We start from the raw sequence: 16,842 nt of genomic DNA on the forward strand, positions 1-16,842 counted from the left end.
TCAGTGCAAAGACATGTGTCTATATATAAAAATAAAATTCTCACACTTTTGTTTGAAATAAATTAATATATTATTAAAACTTCAAAACAAAACTATATATTATGGAAAACTAATTATAAAAAAACTAGAAGTGAAACAAAATTATAAAATTATGCAATGTAATGTTCTATAATCAGATTTTCTGGAAAAGAGGAGTCCAGTATAAAATTCCAACAGAGCAAATTGATAAATTTCTCTTTGTATCATTTTTGTTTAGTCTGGCATCTTTTGTATAATCCAGGTATATGCAGCAAGAGCTTCATGATAATTAGATCCTGTTGAAGTCACTCAGAATCCTGTTGGATTGGAACAGTATATAAGATCCAGCAAATAAACAAACAAACGAAGTATGCAACAGTTCACAGAACAGAACAGGTTTTCATTAAGGTTCACTATTTAAGAATTAATTTGCTATAGGATCTGCAATACTTTCAGATGACAAAAGCATGTAACTGTGTTGTATCTTGCAAACTAGACCTGCTTTTCATATCAAATTTAATCACTTACACTTGCACTTACCCATACAGATGCTACAACTCTGAAAACTTTGGTTGAAACCTATCTCTACACATATGTTTGCATCAAACAAAGGTCATATTTTGTTACCTTAACATATTGCTAATACTGAAGCAGGCATAATTCAAGTGATGAACCCTGCTAGCCCTTGCTTCAAATTTTAGCCTGATATGGACTAATATACCACTTAGACTGGATTCATAGTTGAACAGAGAAAAATGCTTTTAATAAATAAATAAATAGGAAATAAATTATTCAAATGTAGCTATACACAAATTATAATTACATGCAATTCCACATTAATCCCCAGCAACTTTGGTTCAGGTTAATCAAGCTAAGGTTTTGTCTTTCCAATCATTATCTTATCACTTCCTAGGTTGGTTGCAGTTTTGCAGTATATGAATGATGGATCAAGGCACTTTAATGATTAATTCTGCTAGGAGAAACATGTCCAGAGTTAAATTGCATTTCTTCACTTTATGCTCAGGATTTCAGCCATAGCTAGATCTCTTCATTCAAAGCAAATAGATACTTTTCTTTAAAGCTTAAAAATAACACATTAAAAAAAATAGTGTTAACAAAGACATTAAATGCATTATTTGTTTTAATATTTTACAATTGCCTTTCTTTCTATGAAATCTTGATAAATTTTAAGAAATCTTTTCTAAGTAGATAACTTTATTTCAGTGGTACTTGCCACATTCTAGAGATTCATCGGATCCATCTCCACAGTCGTCATCGTGGTCACATACAAACAGTTTAGGAATGCAGACTTTATTGTGGCATGTGAAAGTATTTTCATCACAAGTATTATTGGGCGCTAAGAAAAATAATAAAAGGGGGAGAATGAAGATCTCTTAGCAAAAGGCAACATAGAGAAAAAGCAACAGCAAAAACAAATTAGCTCATGTATATCTCCACTTTCTCTAATGGGGCAGTTTGAACAAACTATTTAAGAAAGAGCTTCACCAATGACTCCAGGTGCAATGGAATGGGGGGGGGGGACATTCAGCAAAAATGTCTTGGAGGTTTGGATTATCTCTATTATTATATACGACAAAGTGGCCAAATGTTTACTTCTTCCTCTTATTTCACACTTTTTTTAAAGCCTGACCAGCCAATTATCACAACCAGTAACACTTATTTTACACTTAAAAGGCATAAGTTACACTTCTGCCAGAGAAAAAGCTTTACACATTATTTCTGTAAAGCAAATTATAAATTTACCAACCTCCTCCAAGCAGTGGAAATTCCTTCTCTTTGTTGGAATAAAAGACATTTCAAAAAAATGAGACGTCACACTTCCTCACTAATTTAAAGTCATTACGGCCAGCATATTTTTTGCATTATGCTTTCATTCACAAACATTTAACAAACTGTATTTCAGTACAGTACATATTTATCTGATAGAAAAACATGGGGTCCAAGGCTATGCATTGGTCTGAGAAGTTAAAAAAAAAAACAAAAAACAAGAAGGGAACAGTGGTAAACCACTTCTATATCATGCCGATACAATATTTAAGTCATCAAGAGTTGCTGGCCAGGTTGACTCAAGGTAACTTTGATTATGTTTAATTTTAATAAAATGTGAGTTTTATTGCTCTTAATTCTAATAGAACACACACACACAAGTTTATCAAATGCACACACTTATTTGGGGAGAAAATTTCTAGGATTGGTTTCATTTGGAGTTGGCAACCCTAAGTTGATAGGATAAAGATGCTAGAACTTAAGAGGATTTTTGTCATGTTTGTAACTTTTTTCTATCTATTTTTCTTTTTAATTGGTCACCTTAAATTCAGAATCATCTTCTCTTTCATTGAATACAGTATTGGGGGCAAGATTTCATTTCAGCCTCTACACCTCTGTTGATCACTATTTTAGATGATTCCCATTCATTGGGTGCTTAGAAACCCACATGTGGATTCATACCAGATATGTTTCTTATTGAGAATCCTAGACCAATTTCTTTGGGTCTATTAAACCACAGTATTTTTGCCTTGCCAAAGACAAAATCACAAAGATTAAAATGTCTCATTAGTCAATACTGAAATGGAAAATATTTTTCTGTATATCTTGCAAAATGGCTCATACCACATCCTGCTGTAGCAAGTTCATCACTTCCATTAGGACAGTCTCTTTCACCATCACAAAGCCAGTGTTGAGGAACACAGGCATAGGAGTCTAAACAGCTGAACATGTCTGGAGCACAAGTTACTGAGCCTGTGAAACACACACAAAATAATAATAATAATAATAATAATAATAATAATAATAATAATACCCCTTATATTATTAAGCACAGACTATATTTTCAAATATTATTTTATAATAACACGACTGATGATCATGGGGCACTACAGAAATAAACTGCTTTTACAACACTTAAGGTAAAGCCCAAGTGTATAAAATATGGGTCTCCACATTTGGTGGCTTACTATTTCCATCATCTCACTCAATTCAAAGATTGGGGATAATAAAAGTTTTGGTTTAAGACTGGTGTTAAGAAAATCTAGATTATATAATATTATCACGAAGAGACAGCAATGTGCTATGACTTTCAAATGGTACATCACTAATATGTGAAGAAACTTTGAATTACACTGAGGTTTGGAACAGGGTGTCTCAGATTTATTTATTTATTCATTCAATTTGTAAAGCCACCCATCTTGCATATGTGACTCTGGGCAGCTCACACAATTAAAAAACCCATACAAATCCAAATAAATAATTAAACAATAATACAAAAAACATTAAAACCATTAAAGCCCTAAAACACATAATCTTCAGGAGAGTGGCATCCATCTTCTGAAAGGTGTAACCATTTCACAGGCTTCATGCCGCTGCTGGATCCAACAGTTTTCCCCTAACATCTCTAGATAGCTTAGGACATTTTCAAATTAGTATCAATACAGAACTCACCACAAATAGCTTTACTTTCATCCAAACCATTTCCACAATCATCTTCCCCATCACAAGTCCATTGTTTAGAGATGCATTTTTGTTCAGAACAAGCAAACTGATTCCATGAACAGGAGGAATCTAAAAGGAAAATTATAATGCATCCAATGCCAGCATTATGAAAAGATACTTTATATGCTTTATTATGGGAATGCCAAATATGTCTCAGAATTTTCTGAATAAATTTATCTCAGATATTGATCCGATTCCAGGGGAGTTTGGCCCATTTTTCCATGCAATTTAATCTGTGTTTTTTTTTAAGTTTATGACTGTTTAAACAGTTTTAAAACTGTTTATGCCATAATGAAACCTTACCTGTAAACAGAAAATTGAAATTCTATATGTGGGATTATGTTAACATGAAGTCATGTTTTAGGGGATCCAGTTTCCATTAAAAAAAAAAAATCTTGTTGAAATATGCTAAAGCCATTTATTTCCCCACAGCTTTTACTGTTGTTTTAGTTTTGTGGCTTTTGATTTTTCTGCCTCTTGCTTTGAATGGATTATATGAACAAAATTTATATTTACATTTACCATAATGTAATTTAAACAAAAGTTTTAATCCATAAACTACCCAGATAGTTTATCTGAAGTCTCTGAAGCGTAGGTGAGATTTTACCCTTGTAGCTCCCAGAATCACCTCCCAAGTTGTTCTGAAGCAGAGCAGTCTGCATCAGTCAGAATGATAAAAGAAGCATCCTTTTGGGTGGGCACCATCATAACACACATAGTAAAAAGGCAGAGATTACATTCTGATGCCACATTGCTGCTTGTATCGATTGGAACCCCCTTGCCTCCCACCCCATGAAAACTATTGAACTGATTTTCCTGCCAATGCCAGAAAAATTCAAATATGCTCAGATCTGACTCCAACATTATTTTTGTTTTATTAACCCATTTAAATTTGCCAGGATGTCATGATGTTTATTTAGATTTTGATTTTAAAAATTAATTGCCTGTAATGTGCTCTCAAAACTCATTAACAGCTCTTTTGGAAGAAATGTTCATGGATCAATGATAAAATACTCACCACAGAGTAATTCATCACTTCCATCTTCACAATCTTTCTGACCGTCACATACCCAGGAAATCAGAATACATCTACCACTAGGACAGCCAAAATAATTTTCTTCACATGTATGCTTATTTCGAACTTCAGTAAAATAAGAGAAGCAATGTATTTCTAGTTATCATAGTATCTTGAATATAAATTGTACAACAAACAAAAATGGCAGTAATCAATAGTGTTCATTATTATGAAGAAAAATATTTTTCTTTTACCTGGGCATTTTAATTCATCAGAATAATCTCCACAGTCATTAGATCCATCACACAGCCATTCTGGTAGTATACAAAGTGAAGTAAAGTTACAGCTAATAAATCCTGAAGATTTCACTCCAAGTTTATAGAAATCTTTGCAATCTGTGTTATCTGAGAACATAAAATGCAATAATCATATATTACAATATATCATTTTAAGGTTGGACCTCACTATTGGAGTTTATCTTATAGATATTGTTCAATTTATTTCCCATAATCATTATATTGCCTGTCATTGAGCAAACAGAAGATGTATTCCTATCACATTCAATGCACTCAGGTTCCATTGAGTTTATTGCTCCCTGTAAATTCTGTTGCATTGTACATAGCACAAATTAATTATACATAAAGTATATATTGATCTGATGTAAGAAATGCTAATGAATTACACAAGTGAAATAAATAAATAAAAATAAAAAATAGAGTTTCTTACTGCAGTTTTTCTCATCCAAAGCATCCAAGCAATCAACAATCTGATTGCACTGAGCTGATTTTGGAATGCAAGTTCCATCTAAACAGCGAAATTCCATAGGAGAACATCCTGAAACTACAAAGGAAAGAGGGTTTTTTTAGGGGCAGGGAGAAGGGAAAGAAAAAGAAAAATAAACTTTGCACTGACCAGGATACATGTATTTGAAATTGTTTCTAGACAACAAATTATTACCAATCTCAAGCATTTTATATTGATGATCCTTGTTAAGTTATTAACCAGCACTAAGGTGATAATTATTTATCCCATGTTATTTCATCCCATAGATGAGAGGTTAATTCTTTTTTTTTTTAATTATATTTTATTTGCCCAGATTTTTCATGTACGATAACTGCCTTAAGCAAATAATAAATTATATTTATTTGCTTTCATCAAACACGCCACCTCAATTGACATTTTAATTATAGATAATTTAAAATATGTATCAATATTCAAAACATTTTGTAAAAGAAACGAAAATGTACCTTCACAACTTATTTCATCGGAATTGTCACCACAATCATTTTTGCCATCACAAATTTGATTAGTAGATATACAACGCCGATTTAAGCAGGGCTTAAATCCTCTCCGACAGCTTCTATTTTCTTATAAATTAAAACAGAGAAATAGTCTTTGTCGTTTACATAGCATTATGGATGAAAAGTTTTGGCAGACAGACATGAATCAGTAGCTAAATGTATTACATAAAAACAAGGTATGGCAAGAGAATCAAATGGAAGAAATGGACATGTAGTAGACTGACTTACCACAATACAATAATTTCTCATCAGACTTGTCCTTACAATGGGCTATGCCATCACAGGAAAGTTGGTAATCAATGCACTCACCATTTCCACACTCAAATTCAGAGTAGAAGTTGCATGACAAGTTTTTAGCTGAAAAGAAGAAAAAGTATTCACTTCAAAGGTAATGGCATAAAAGCCAATGGGGGGGGGGAGGAGGAGGAGGAGGAGAGAAATGGATCCTGGGAACCATAGAAGGGATGAATGAAAGTCTGGCTTTCCCACCCTTTCTCTTCCTCTTATAATATTGCAGTCTCAAAAATTTAGCCTTCTGGATTAGGAGATATAGCTGAAAAGGGGGAAGTATACTTGTGCAAGAAAGTGAGGAGAGGCAAGAAAACCAGACGGTGTCACTTTTTATTTCTCACAAAGAAATTGTTAAATTTTCTATGATCCAGTAACTCTACCTTTAGCGGAGTGGGCATTTCAGATTGCAACTGTCACCATGGGACCCAAAAATGGGGAAGCAGAACTTGTGCTGCTATGACAGCTTATTTTGACATTGTAACTATATGTTTGGATCATTTCACAGTCCTATTTATTTAAGCACCATTCATTTGGGAATGTTATGTGTACAGATATATGAGAATATATAAAGCTCTATGGAAAAGATGTGGCAGGTGGAATATGGGAAAGATTTTTAAAAAGTTAAAATGCTTTCATGAATTATTTTGAGAAGAAAAAAGGGATTACTATTACATTCAAAAGTGAGTATGCAAAGATGTTTGCCTATTTGTCCTGAAATGTGTAACCATGCATTTTAGTTAATTGTCTGCATATGTTTTCAGTTCCTTAGCTGAGCTAAATGACAGGTAAAGTTTTCTACCTGCATAATTCCTTGGTCATATGATAAATACAATAAAGTCAGTCTGTAGCCCTACTCAGTGTCTTGGATATTCAACTCTGAATTTAGGTAGGTCCTGCTTTCTCATAACAGCATAACTGTAGACTAGATGGCACTGTGATTTGTGGGAGTAATGGCATGTAACAGATCAAACACCTTTTGCATTGAGCTCTACCCATTCTTTATATTTTACGTATATATCAGGTCCCATCTAAGCTGCATCTAAATTATTTGACCATTTTTATGGTTACCATGGAATCAAGGCATGCCATTACAGTGGTACCTCGGTTCACGAACGCTTCTGTTCACGAACAATTCGGTTCACGGACAGCTCCGTTCGCAAAATTTTGCCTCCGTTCGTGAACGTCAGATTGGGTTATGAACAGGATCTGCGGCCATTTTCCCTCCTGTGACACGTGGTCATAGCTTCCTGTAGGGAGGGGGACTCTCCCTCCAAGCAATATCCTCCTCCCCACCCACCTTCCTGTCCTCCACGCCAGAAGTCGCGTGGAACAAGGTTAGCTTTCTCTCTCTTCGTACTGTACTTTGTGTCATATTTTTGCGATTAAAAAAAAAATATATATGGTTCAGAATGGATTAACCGTAATTACATTGAACCTTATGGGGAAATTTGATTCGGGATGCGATCAAAAATCGGTTGGCGACCAAATTCAGAGGGGTCAGAACGGATTAACCATATTTACATTGAACCTTATGGGAAAATTTGATTCGGTTCACGACCAATTCGGTTCGCGACCAGAGTCGCGGAACAAATTAAGTTCATGAACTGAGGTACCACTGTATTAGGAATTAACGCTCCAGGCTTTTCATACACATGCCATTTATGTTTTTTTTTACTGGAATCCTCTAACAAAGGATCTATTTGTTCAAGAAAATCCAGTAGAATCAGAAACTAGTAGTTGTCAGGATAGAGAAAAGAACCCACGCTGGTTATAGAGGGAGCAGATTCTAATTATGCTATATTCTCCATTGAACAAATACAGGGAATTGCTCCCAGAGAACTGCAGATATGTACAAATGCATACCTGTTTCCCTAGTCATTGCCTAGCCAGCTAACTCATTTTCCAAATGTCTTGGAGGAAAATGGCCCAAGATAGATCAGCTGGTTATAGAATAACTTTTGTTGTGCATAACAGGATCTACACTACTTCAATAGTATGACTTCTTCTCTGATCATTCAATTAGGTTTAATTCAGTCCAGTAGCCAGCCTTCTCTTTGAAACCTCTTCCGTTTCTGAGAAACAATCCACTGATTCCTTTGTCAGGAATCCACTGTATTGATTTTATTATAAAACCTGTAATTATATTTGAACATAGGCAATGTTCTTCATCCTTGTTTAGGCACACATAAAGTTTCTGGGTGTCAGCTTAGCCTGAAATTCAATCCAGGATTTGCTTGACTTCATAATTTAAATTATTATTTATAATTATTTAATAATTATTAAAATAAATTAAAAATAAATTAAAAATAAATTAAAAAAATAAAAAACAAGCATAATTTGCTTGGCTTCATAATGCTTTCCAGCATGACCTCCCACTCTTTTCTGATGCCAGGCTCACATTTTCAGGACCAAAATCGTGCTCTCCCTGTCTCTTGAATTCTTTAGTTGCCTTATTTCTCTAGACAATGTTGAAACACCAGGAAGTATTCGATACTTGTACAATTTTTCTAGTCCAAAACTTTCCACTTGCTTTATTTCTTACAGCAGTTTGTGCCCAGTAAATTTCTGATTCTAGTTCTAAGTTGAATGGTGCTGGTCAAGCAAAGAACTTAGAGGACTGTGTGACTAATTATGACTCAATGTCAACAATTTACTCAATATTTAAATCCTATTTTCAAACCAGCAACTTTTTCTCTAAATATTGGCTAAACCTCATTCTATTCTTTCATGCCTGCTATTAATTCTGGACACAAAAGAAGATATCACTCAACTTATCTCTCCCCACCCCCACTTTTTTTTTTTTTTTTGATGGCATAATATTTAGGAAGCCCTAAAATGTTTCAGCTTCTTTTTGATCTCATTTCTGAATTCATAACAATAAGCCAGGAACCCACAGATAATTTCTGCCACAAGTATTTCTCCAAGTAACTATAATCAATCAAAAAGTGAACTCCTTTGTGTTTCCCTTGCTCTGGAACAAGGTAAGGGCTTCTGACACTTGAACTATAACTATATATAGTTTCCTTCCTTCCTCCAAATTATCAACACCTCACTAACGTCACTAGCACTTGGATTTCCCAGCATAGTTATTTCCACAGCTTCTTCACACATGTTTATTTTGCAAATGTTACATTCCTGCCTCCATTAACTTCATGTAGTATGCTGCAGAAGTGTATATTTCATCTGTGGGTGGAATGCATTGGTATGATTCTATTAGCAGTGTTTCTGTTAGCAGAAGCAGTTACATTTTATACAATAGGAAACTGTCTCTCACCTTTACAGCCTCACAATCTGCTTCAGACACTCTCTAGAAATTCAGAGCAGATTCAAAAGATATGCTGGGGTTGTAACGGAAAACTCCATTCCATTAATGGACTTTGATTTATGCAAAGTTGGATTTTACTTAATAATTTTTGACTTCAATGATTGTTTAAGCTATTTCTCCCCATTTTTGAAGTAGCTGTTTTCTACTTCATTGCAGTTCAGTGCATAAATCTGTGCAAACCACACCTGTGTAAAGATCCATTCATTTTGTGGGAATGAGAATGTAGGGCAGCCATGCTCACTGTGCAAAAAACTTTGTGGGCTCTGCTCATACTAATGTACACATCACATGCACATATATATGGAATTGGAATCAAGTTATGTTCATGAATTGGTCAGTTAATCTTCAAGAGTTGAACTGAAAACTATAGTTAAATCAGAACTGGAAACTAAATGAATGGCAACTTGGTGAATCAGAATAGTAACATTTGCTTACTAATTCCTTTGTTCACATGGAAAATCACTTCAAATTGTATGCTTGTGCATGATTTGAAAAGTTATATAATACAGGAATGTATATTTGTTTCCTAACAACCAGCCTGTACAAAAGTTGTGACAATTAAGTAGTTGAATACCTTTGGGAAGTATTAATGCCTGGCTATGTTGCCAAGTTAATTACAATTTTGAACTTGTAGCAAATCAACTGTACACAGGACTCTCTGCAATGTGTTATGGGTCTATTTGTGACAGTTTTAAGGCTGCATTTAAATAAACTGTTATGGTGAGATACTGATATTTTAATTAGATTCACTTGGAACTTGGAAATCAGGTGTCTGTCCATACAAGATCAATTGATCTCTAAGGGTGTAATTTTCACAGCTGTTTTAAGACTGCACTGCACTACAACAATGTCAGCAGCCTTAATTAACATGTTTCTTATCAGTGTAAATCATCTGTATGTCCCACTCACTTTTAATTAATATTGCCAAAGAGGGGCAGCTTTGCCACAAAGGCTGCAAGTGTATAGCCTAGTGACTGTAAATTAATTTATTGATGAAAATCTGCTTTAGATCAATTCAATACTCAAATAGCAAAGTTTGTAGCATTTAATTCTCAATGCACTGATATGCTCCTTAAACATCTTATTACTGTAAAGTATACAAAGGAAATATGCACAATTACATAAAATAATTTACCAGAAGATGGGAACAAGAAATTGATGGAATATAACTGGGGGGGGGGTCCGGGGGGGGCAAAACAAACAAAAAACAAAAATCCTTAACAAATGTTAAACCTAAAGTGATATTAAGTCTCTCTCTCTTGAGCAAACATTCCAACTATCTCAGAGTGCAGACTGATATTTTCAATAGGAAATGAATCTTTATTGTTTAGTGTTTAGATTACTCTTATTGCACACTCAAACAACATATGAGAAGAACTCATGCAACCCATCCTGCATGGTCAGATGGATGGAAATGGGTTTAAAATATACATTAATGGGTATAAAATATACATTAATATCTTCTTTGACCTAGTGGGATTCAAACTGGTCCAGGATTCTCCCTTGTAAATATGTACACATCATTCTTAAATGCAGCAAACACCTACACTGTGGGAGGCATGGCTTTTGAACATATGAGCAGAGAACAATCTGTAGTCCTAAGCATTTACAACACTCTAGTGTACTCTTTTAACATATGAAGAAAGCTGGTTGGATTTCCCTACTTCTTCCCTACAATGACAGTACACGAGATGAAAAGAAAAATATAACAAATAGAGCTAAAAAAGCTGTGATTCTTATACAAGCAGATGCTACCCCAAAAACCCCTTTCCAAATGTTCATAGTGTGCATCTTATTCCTAGCATGTTTCCTAACCTAGGTCTTTCTCCAATCCATATTTTGAAGAGAACAGTCCTGGGAATGATGGACAGGCATGTGGGATCCACTTTTTCTATACTGTACAAAGTTTGCAGAGTGGTGCAAGAAGCACAGAAAGTTTTATATTCTATTTTAAGAATAGAAGTGGGGAAAGTTTTATATTCTATTTTAAGAATAGAAGTAGGGATCCTCAGTGATGAATGTTGAGATATTCAGGATAAAGAAGTCTTTTTTCACTCTGTGCACAGTTAAATTAGGGGATTTGTACTGCATGATGGTTACTAACCTGGATGGTTTTTAAGGGCATGAGGCAAATTAATGAAGGATTATTTCCACTCTGAGTGGTAGTATGCTTCTCAGCAGATGTTGCTGAGAATCATGAGCAGTATAGTGCTCATGCATAAGGATATCAATAAGCAAGGTATTCCCATGCTGCTTATAAAATTTCCCTAGGAATCTGGTTGAATATTATCTGGACCTATTTCAGTCAGGCTTCAGGTCAGGGTACAATACAGAGATAACACTGATTGTGCTTGTTGATGACCTTTGGTACATCTGGGATGGGAGTCGTGCATCTTTCCTGGTGTTCCTTGATATCTCAGTGGCTTTTGATACTGTCAACCACAGTATCCTGGATTGGCTGCGGGAATTAGGAGTGAGAGGCACTGGGCTCCAGTGATTCACCTCCTTCCTCAGCAGTCAGTTTCAGTCAGTATTGACAATGGGGGAGAGATTGCATCTACCATCCCTCATGTGTGGGGAGCCTCAGGACTCGATGCTCTTCCTGTTTCTGTTCAAAATCTACATGAAACCACTGGGTGAGGTCATCCACTGGTACAGTGCAGTATCATTACTATGTTGATGATACCCAGCTCCATATCTCAACCCCGAGTGATACAGGTAAAGTTGTTGATGTATTGACCCATTGTCTGGAGGCTGTTTCGGTCTGGATGGGGCAGAACAGACTTCAGCTCAATCCTAACAAGACTGAATGGCTGTGGCTATTTGGACATCCAGGATCAGGGATGTTACCATTGTTGGTCTTGGATGTGGATGCACTTCCCCATTCAAGACTAGTGCAGAACTCTGGGGGTCCTTTTGTACTTGCAGCTACTGCTCAAGGAGCAGGTGGCAGCTGTGACCAGGACAGCCTCTGCACAGGTTCATCTTGTATGCCAGTTGTGCTCTTTCTTCAACTGGGGGACTCTTAAGTCAGCTACTCATGCCCTGGTCACCTCACAATTGGATTATTGCAATGTGCTCTACATAGGGCTGATATTGAAGACCACCCAGAAGCTACAATTGACTCAAAATGCAGCGGCACGAGCAGTAACAGGTGCCTTTTGGTATGCCCATGTGTCACCACTGTTACATGAGCTGCATTAGCTGTCAGTCAGCATTTGAGTGCAATTCAAGGTGCTGGTTATTACCTATGAAGCCCTGTATGGCATAGGGTTTGGAAACTAAGGGACTGCTTGTTTCCAATCATTTATGCCCACCTAGTGCATTCCAGCAGAGAGGGTGCACTTTAGGTCCCCTTCATTAAATGTTGCCATCTTTTGGGACCAAGGAAGTGTGCCTTCTCTGTTGTGGCTCCCACCCTCTGGAAAAATATCCCCTCAGAAATAAAGATGGCACCCTCTCTCCTAGGGTTCCAGAAAGCTTTGAAAATCTGGCTTTGGTCCCAGGTCTGGGACTGATGTTTATTATTTGTCTAGGGTCCCTGTTTTGTTTTGTTGATTTTGTTGTTGTCAGGCCCAGCCCAAGAATAATGACGAAACAGTCCAGTCAAGTACAGTTCCTTTATTTGCCTACATGTTATACAGAATCTTGCCAGACTAAATCTATGCTACAGCAACTAGTGGATATACCCTGGGAGATTCTAGGGAGTGGCTATCCTGAATCTCTTACTCTTCTCATGCTCCCCCTATGGACTGTGTTGTCTTTTGCCTTCTTTCCCCTGCTGGAATGCCGCCCCTCCTTCCTGATAGCCTTGATCTCCCACATCACTCTCCTCCTCGTAGATACAGTACATTCCATCACAGTTGTTATTAGATCATTTTAGTCTGGGCTGCCCATCTGATTTAATATTTTTCATTGTTTTTTATGGGTTTTTTTTTGGTAGTTTAGTATGTCTCCCAGAGTCCATTGCAGTTGTGTGACTAATAAATTTAAATAAAAATAAAAAACAATATGGGAACAGAATGCTGGATATGATAAGCCTTTGGTCTGCTCTAGCAGCACGCTTCTCATGTTTTTCACAGTGTTCACTATTTATATTACCTCTACCTTAACTGAATAAAAATTCAGTTTCATTCACAACACAACTTAACAGCCAATAACAATCCTTACTCAGGATTTCCACGCTTTTCATTGAGCTAGTAGATGAAACAGATAGCATCATGCAAACTGGAATGCAATGATTGTTTAATTTTCACTGAAAATATGTAAGGAAGTTGTATACAAAAATGCATACATTAAGAGAAATATATGCAAAAATGAGTATCTGTTTTTGAAAGATTGAAAGTATTGATCTTTCCTTCCCACCAAATAAGTTGATAAGAAATGAAATTTAACAAAACTGTGCTTTAGTCTTGTGTTTTAATTCCGTTAATGAATAAATTTTAATTTTGAAAACGTCTTATGAACACCAATTAAAAAATCTATGCCTACATAAACGAATCTATCAGAGTCGTTTTCCCCTACCCTACAATCTTTTTTCTTTTTTTAATCTAATTCTTTCCACCCTGTTTATGAAGAAAGTTGTGACGTTTTGGTTAAGTTAGATTTTTTAGTCATCTTTAATGCAGACAGACAGAGAGAAAACAATATAGTTACAGTTGTACTTACACACACATCTGCTATCTTCTGTAAGTATGCGATCACCCCTACATGAACAATTAACATGCCCATCAGGAGTCAGGAGACACAGATCATGGCAGCCTCCATTCATTTGGGCACAAGGGGATAATTCACCTGGGGAGGGGGGAAAAAGATTGTATAACTAAAAGCAAGTAATCAATTTACACTGGAACAGCTAGCTTCAATATTTATGATCACTTAACATAGCTAGGCCAGTGCAACACATGGTATCACTGCATTCAGGACTAGTTGCAGTTTCCAGATGGTCTTCAAGGATAGCCATATGTACAGCATATTGCACTAATCCACTCAGAAGTGAGTGACCATGAACAGTGTCTCCCAATCCAGGAAGGGGTGCAACTGGCACACAAAATGAAGTTGTTCAAAAGTGCTCCTGATCATGGCTGCCATCCAATCTTTGAACATGAGCCATGAGTCCAAAAGGACCCACAGATTGCACACTGGTTTTGTCTGTAGTAGTGCAACCACATCCAAAACCAAAGATGGAAAAACACTGGATCCAGGATGCCCTAAACCCCATAGCCACTCAGTCTTGCCAGGTTTGAACTGAAGCTTGTTTTTCACAGCCTCCAGACACAAACAAAAGTTCCACAGCAACACTTGGTCAGCTCTGTGCAGAGAAGCAGAGCTAGTTATTGTTACCATACTGATGATGATACTTCACCCCATGCTGTCAGATGACCTCTCCTAGTGGCTTCACAAACATTTTAAATAAGATTGGGGAGATCATTGAGTCCTGAGGGATCCCCCAAAAAGGGGTCATGGGTTTGATCCCTGTCCTTCTATAATCACAGACTACAACTTGTCCTGGAGAAAGGAGGAGAACCTGTGCAAACTGTGCCTCCCATTCCTGGAGCTGGTACAAACTGTGCCTCCCATTCCTTGGAGCTGGTTCAGAAGGATATTGTGATTGAGGTATTAAAAGCCACTATGAGTAAAGGAGAGCCAGGATGGACACACCATTCCCATCCCACTCCCACCAGAGGTAATTCATTAATATAATCAATGCCATTTTGGTCCTGTCCCAAGTCTGAAACCTGACTGAAAAGGGTCCAGATAATCAATTTCCACCAGGATTCTCTGAAGCTGCAGTTTGACCACCTTCTCAGCAACCTTCCCTAAGAAGGGAAGATTGGAGTTGTCCAAATCTAGCAATGGCTTCTTGAAGACAGGATAAATCACAGCTCTTTAAACAGCAGTGGGACCACCCCATCTCTCCAAGGATGAATTCACCACTGCCAGGATTCAACCGCATGTCATCTCCTGGGAAAATTTAGCTAACCAGGAGGGACATCAGTTCAACACACAGATGGCTGAATTAACAATTCCAGGAATGCTGTCTACTTCATTAAAACCAACAGGATCAATTCCAGCCCAGATAACCAAGTCAGACTGAGCCTCAGTTACTTCCATGGGATCTGCCTCAAGCTTGGAGTGAACTCAAGTGATTTTATTGGGCAGAGGTCTCAAATGTTCCCCACAGCAGCCACAAGGGAAAATCTCCAACTCAACCCTCCCCAGGATGAGCTGGGTCACTCTAACAGGGCCACTGGGCAGCTATCTGTGGATACAATAAGAGAGAGAAATATTGATGCTATGAGGTAGGTCTTAATAGCGAGTCTAACTTGTGCTTGGTCAGGTTCACTCATTATTGTCCTCCAACAATGCCTCAGGCATTGTTCCAAGTGTCTCTTATGCTTCATCTCCCTCAGCTCCTTGGTAAGCCAAGGGGAACCTGGGATTCACAAGAGGAAGGACCACATAAGTGGTGATTTGATCCAAAGCCCCAGCAGCCTCCTCACTCCAAACAGTGACTAAGGCTTCAGTCAGAATGTGCAGAATACCTTCAGGAACAATCCCAAGCTCCCTCTAAAACCCGATGGGATCCATTAGTCATCTGAGACAGACCGGGTGAATAGGTCTAGTCTCTCTGTAGCAGGGACCAGCACCAGGGGACTCCAAGGCAAACAGAAAATGATCTGACCATGATACAGGAGTAATGACAATTTTCCCCAACTCTAGATCACACTGCCACTGACCTGATAGATTCAGCAAATGATAACCATCATGTGTCAGTTCCATTGCTATTATGGTGGCCATAAACTCCTGAACTATCTTAGACTCCACCCACAGAGAAGGAAAGTTCAACTCCTCCAAGAACATAAGCTTAGAGAACTCAACTGCCAACCAAGCCACAGAATCAAGGAGCTTAGGCAGGGAGGTTGCAATGTAGCAGAAGGCTGGGAAGGAGAAACATTCATCTATCAGAAGGGTAACTTTTTGAAAACAAAACACAAGGGTAACAAATTTGGTAAGGTGAGAGAAACTGGCAAATTAAAGATTGTAATGGAATGTGAGAATGACTTTGGGAGGTGGGAAAAAAAGATACTGCCTAGGGAACGAACAGATAAAAGGGGGATGGGCCCGCAACTAAGTAATGGGGAGAGAAAGAAACTTTAAAAGGAACTGCCCTAACTGATCAGGCAGTAAATAGGGAAGGCAGGAGATTTGTATGTTCAGACTTGCAAGATTCTGTTAATGTAGCCTATCAATAAAGTTGATCTGGTCATGTTTCCCATCTGGTTTACTTGGGAGGGCTGACAAAGATTGAATTAAAAATGCCCCAGATTAGGCTGGAGGCTGCAGAGAAAACATTTCAGAAAAAAATCTTGCATATGCCC

General features: G+C 37.2%; 1 protein-coding gene across 1 annotated transcript in view; it reads right to left on the reverse strand.

Annotated features, from left to right (window-relative positions):
• Positions 1-16,842, reverse strand: part of LRP1B (LDL receptor related protein 1B) — a 715,984-nt gene that overhangs the window by 138,823 nt on the left and 560,319 nt on the right. Inside the window, exons 46-54 of the mRNA XM_088145133.1 lie at positions 14,129-14,254; positions 6,073-6,201; positions 5,791-5,910; positions 5,270-5,383; positions 4,798-4,947; positions 4,547-4,669; positions 3,478-3,597; positions 2,650-2,778; positions 1,253-1,375 (exon numbers count right to left, since the gene is read on the reverse strand). Of these exons, the coding sequence (XP_088001259.1) occupies positions 1,253-1,375; positions 2,650-2,778; positions 3,478-3,597; positions 4,547-4,669; positions 4,798-4,947; positions 5,270-5,383; positions 5,791-5,910; positions 6,073-6,201; positions 14,129-14,254 (1,134 nt within the window). The remainder of the gene's footprint in view (positions 1-1,252; positions 1,376-2,649; positions 2,779-3,477; positions 3,598-4,546; positions 4,670-4,797; positions 4,948-5,269; positions 5,384-5,790; positions 5,911-6,072; positions 6,202-14,128; positions 14,255-16,842) is intronic.

The sequence above is a fragment of the Python bivittatus genome, unplaced genomic scaffold, assembly GCF_059951505.1.
Source record: "Python bivittatus isolate LINGU-HERP-01145 unplaced genomic scaffold, Pbiv_v1 ctg000480_np1212, whole genome shotgun sequence".
Lineage (NCBI taxonomy): Eukaryota > Metazoa > Chordata > Lepidosauria > Squamata > Pythonidae > Python > Python bivittatus.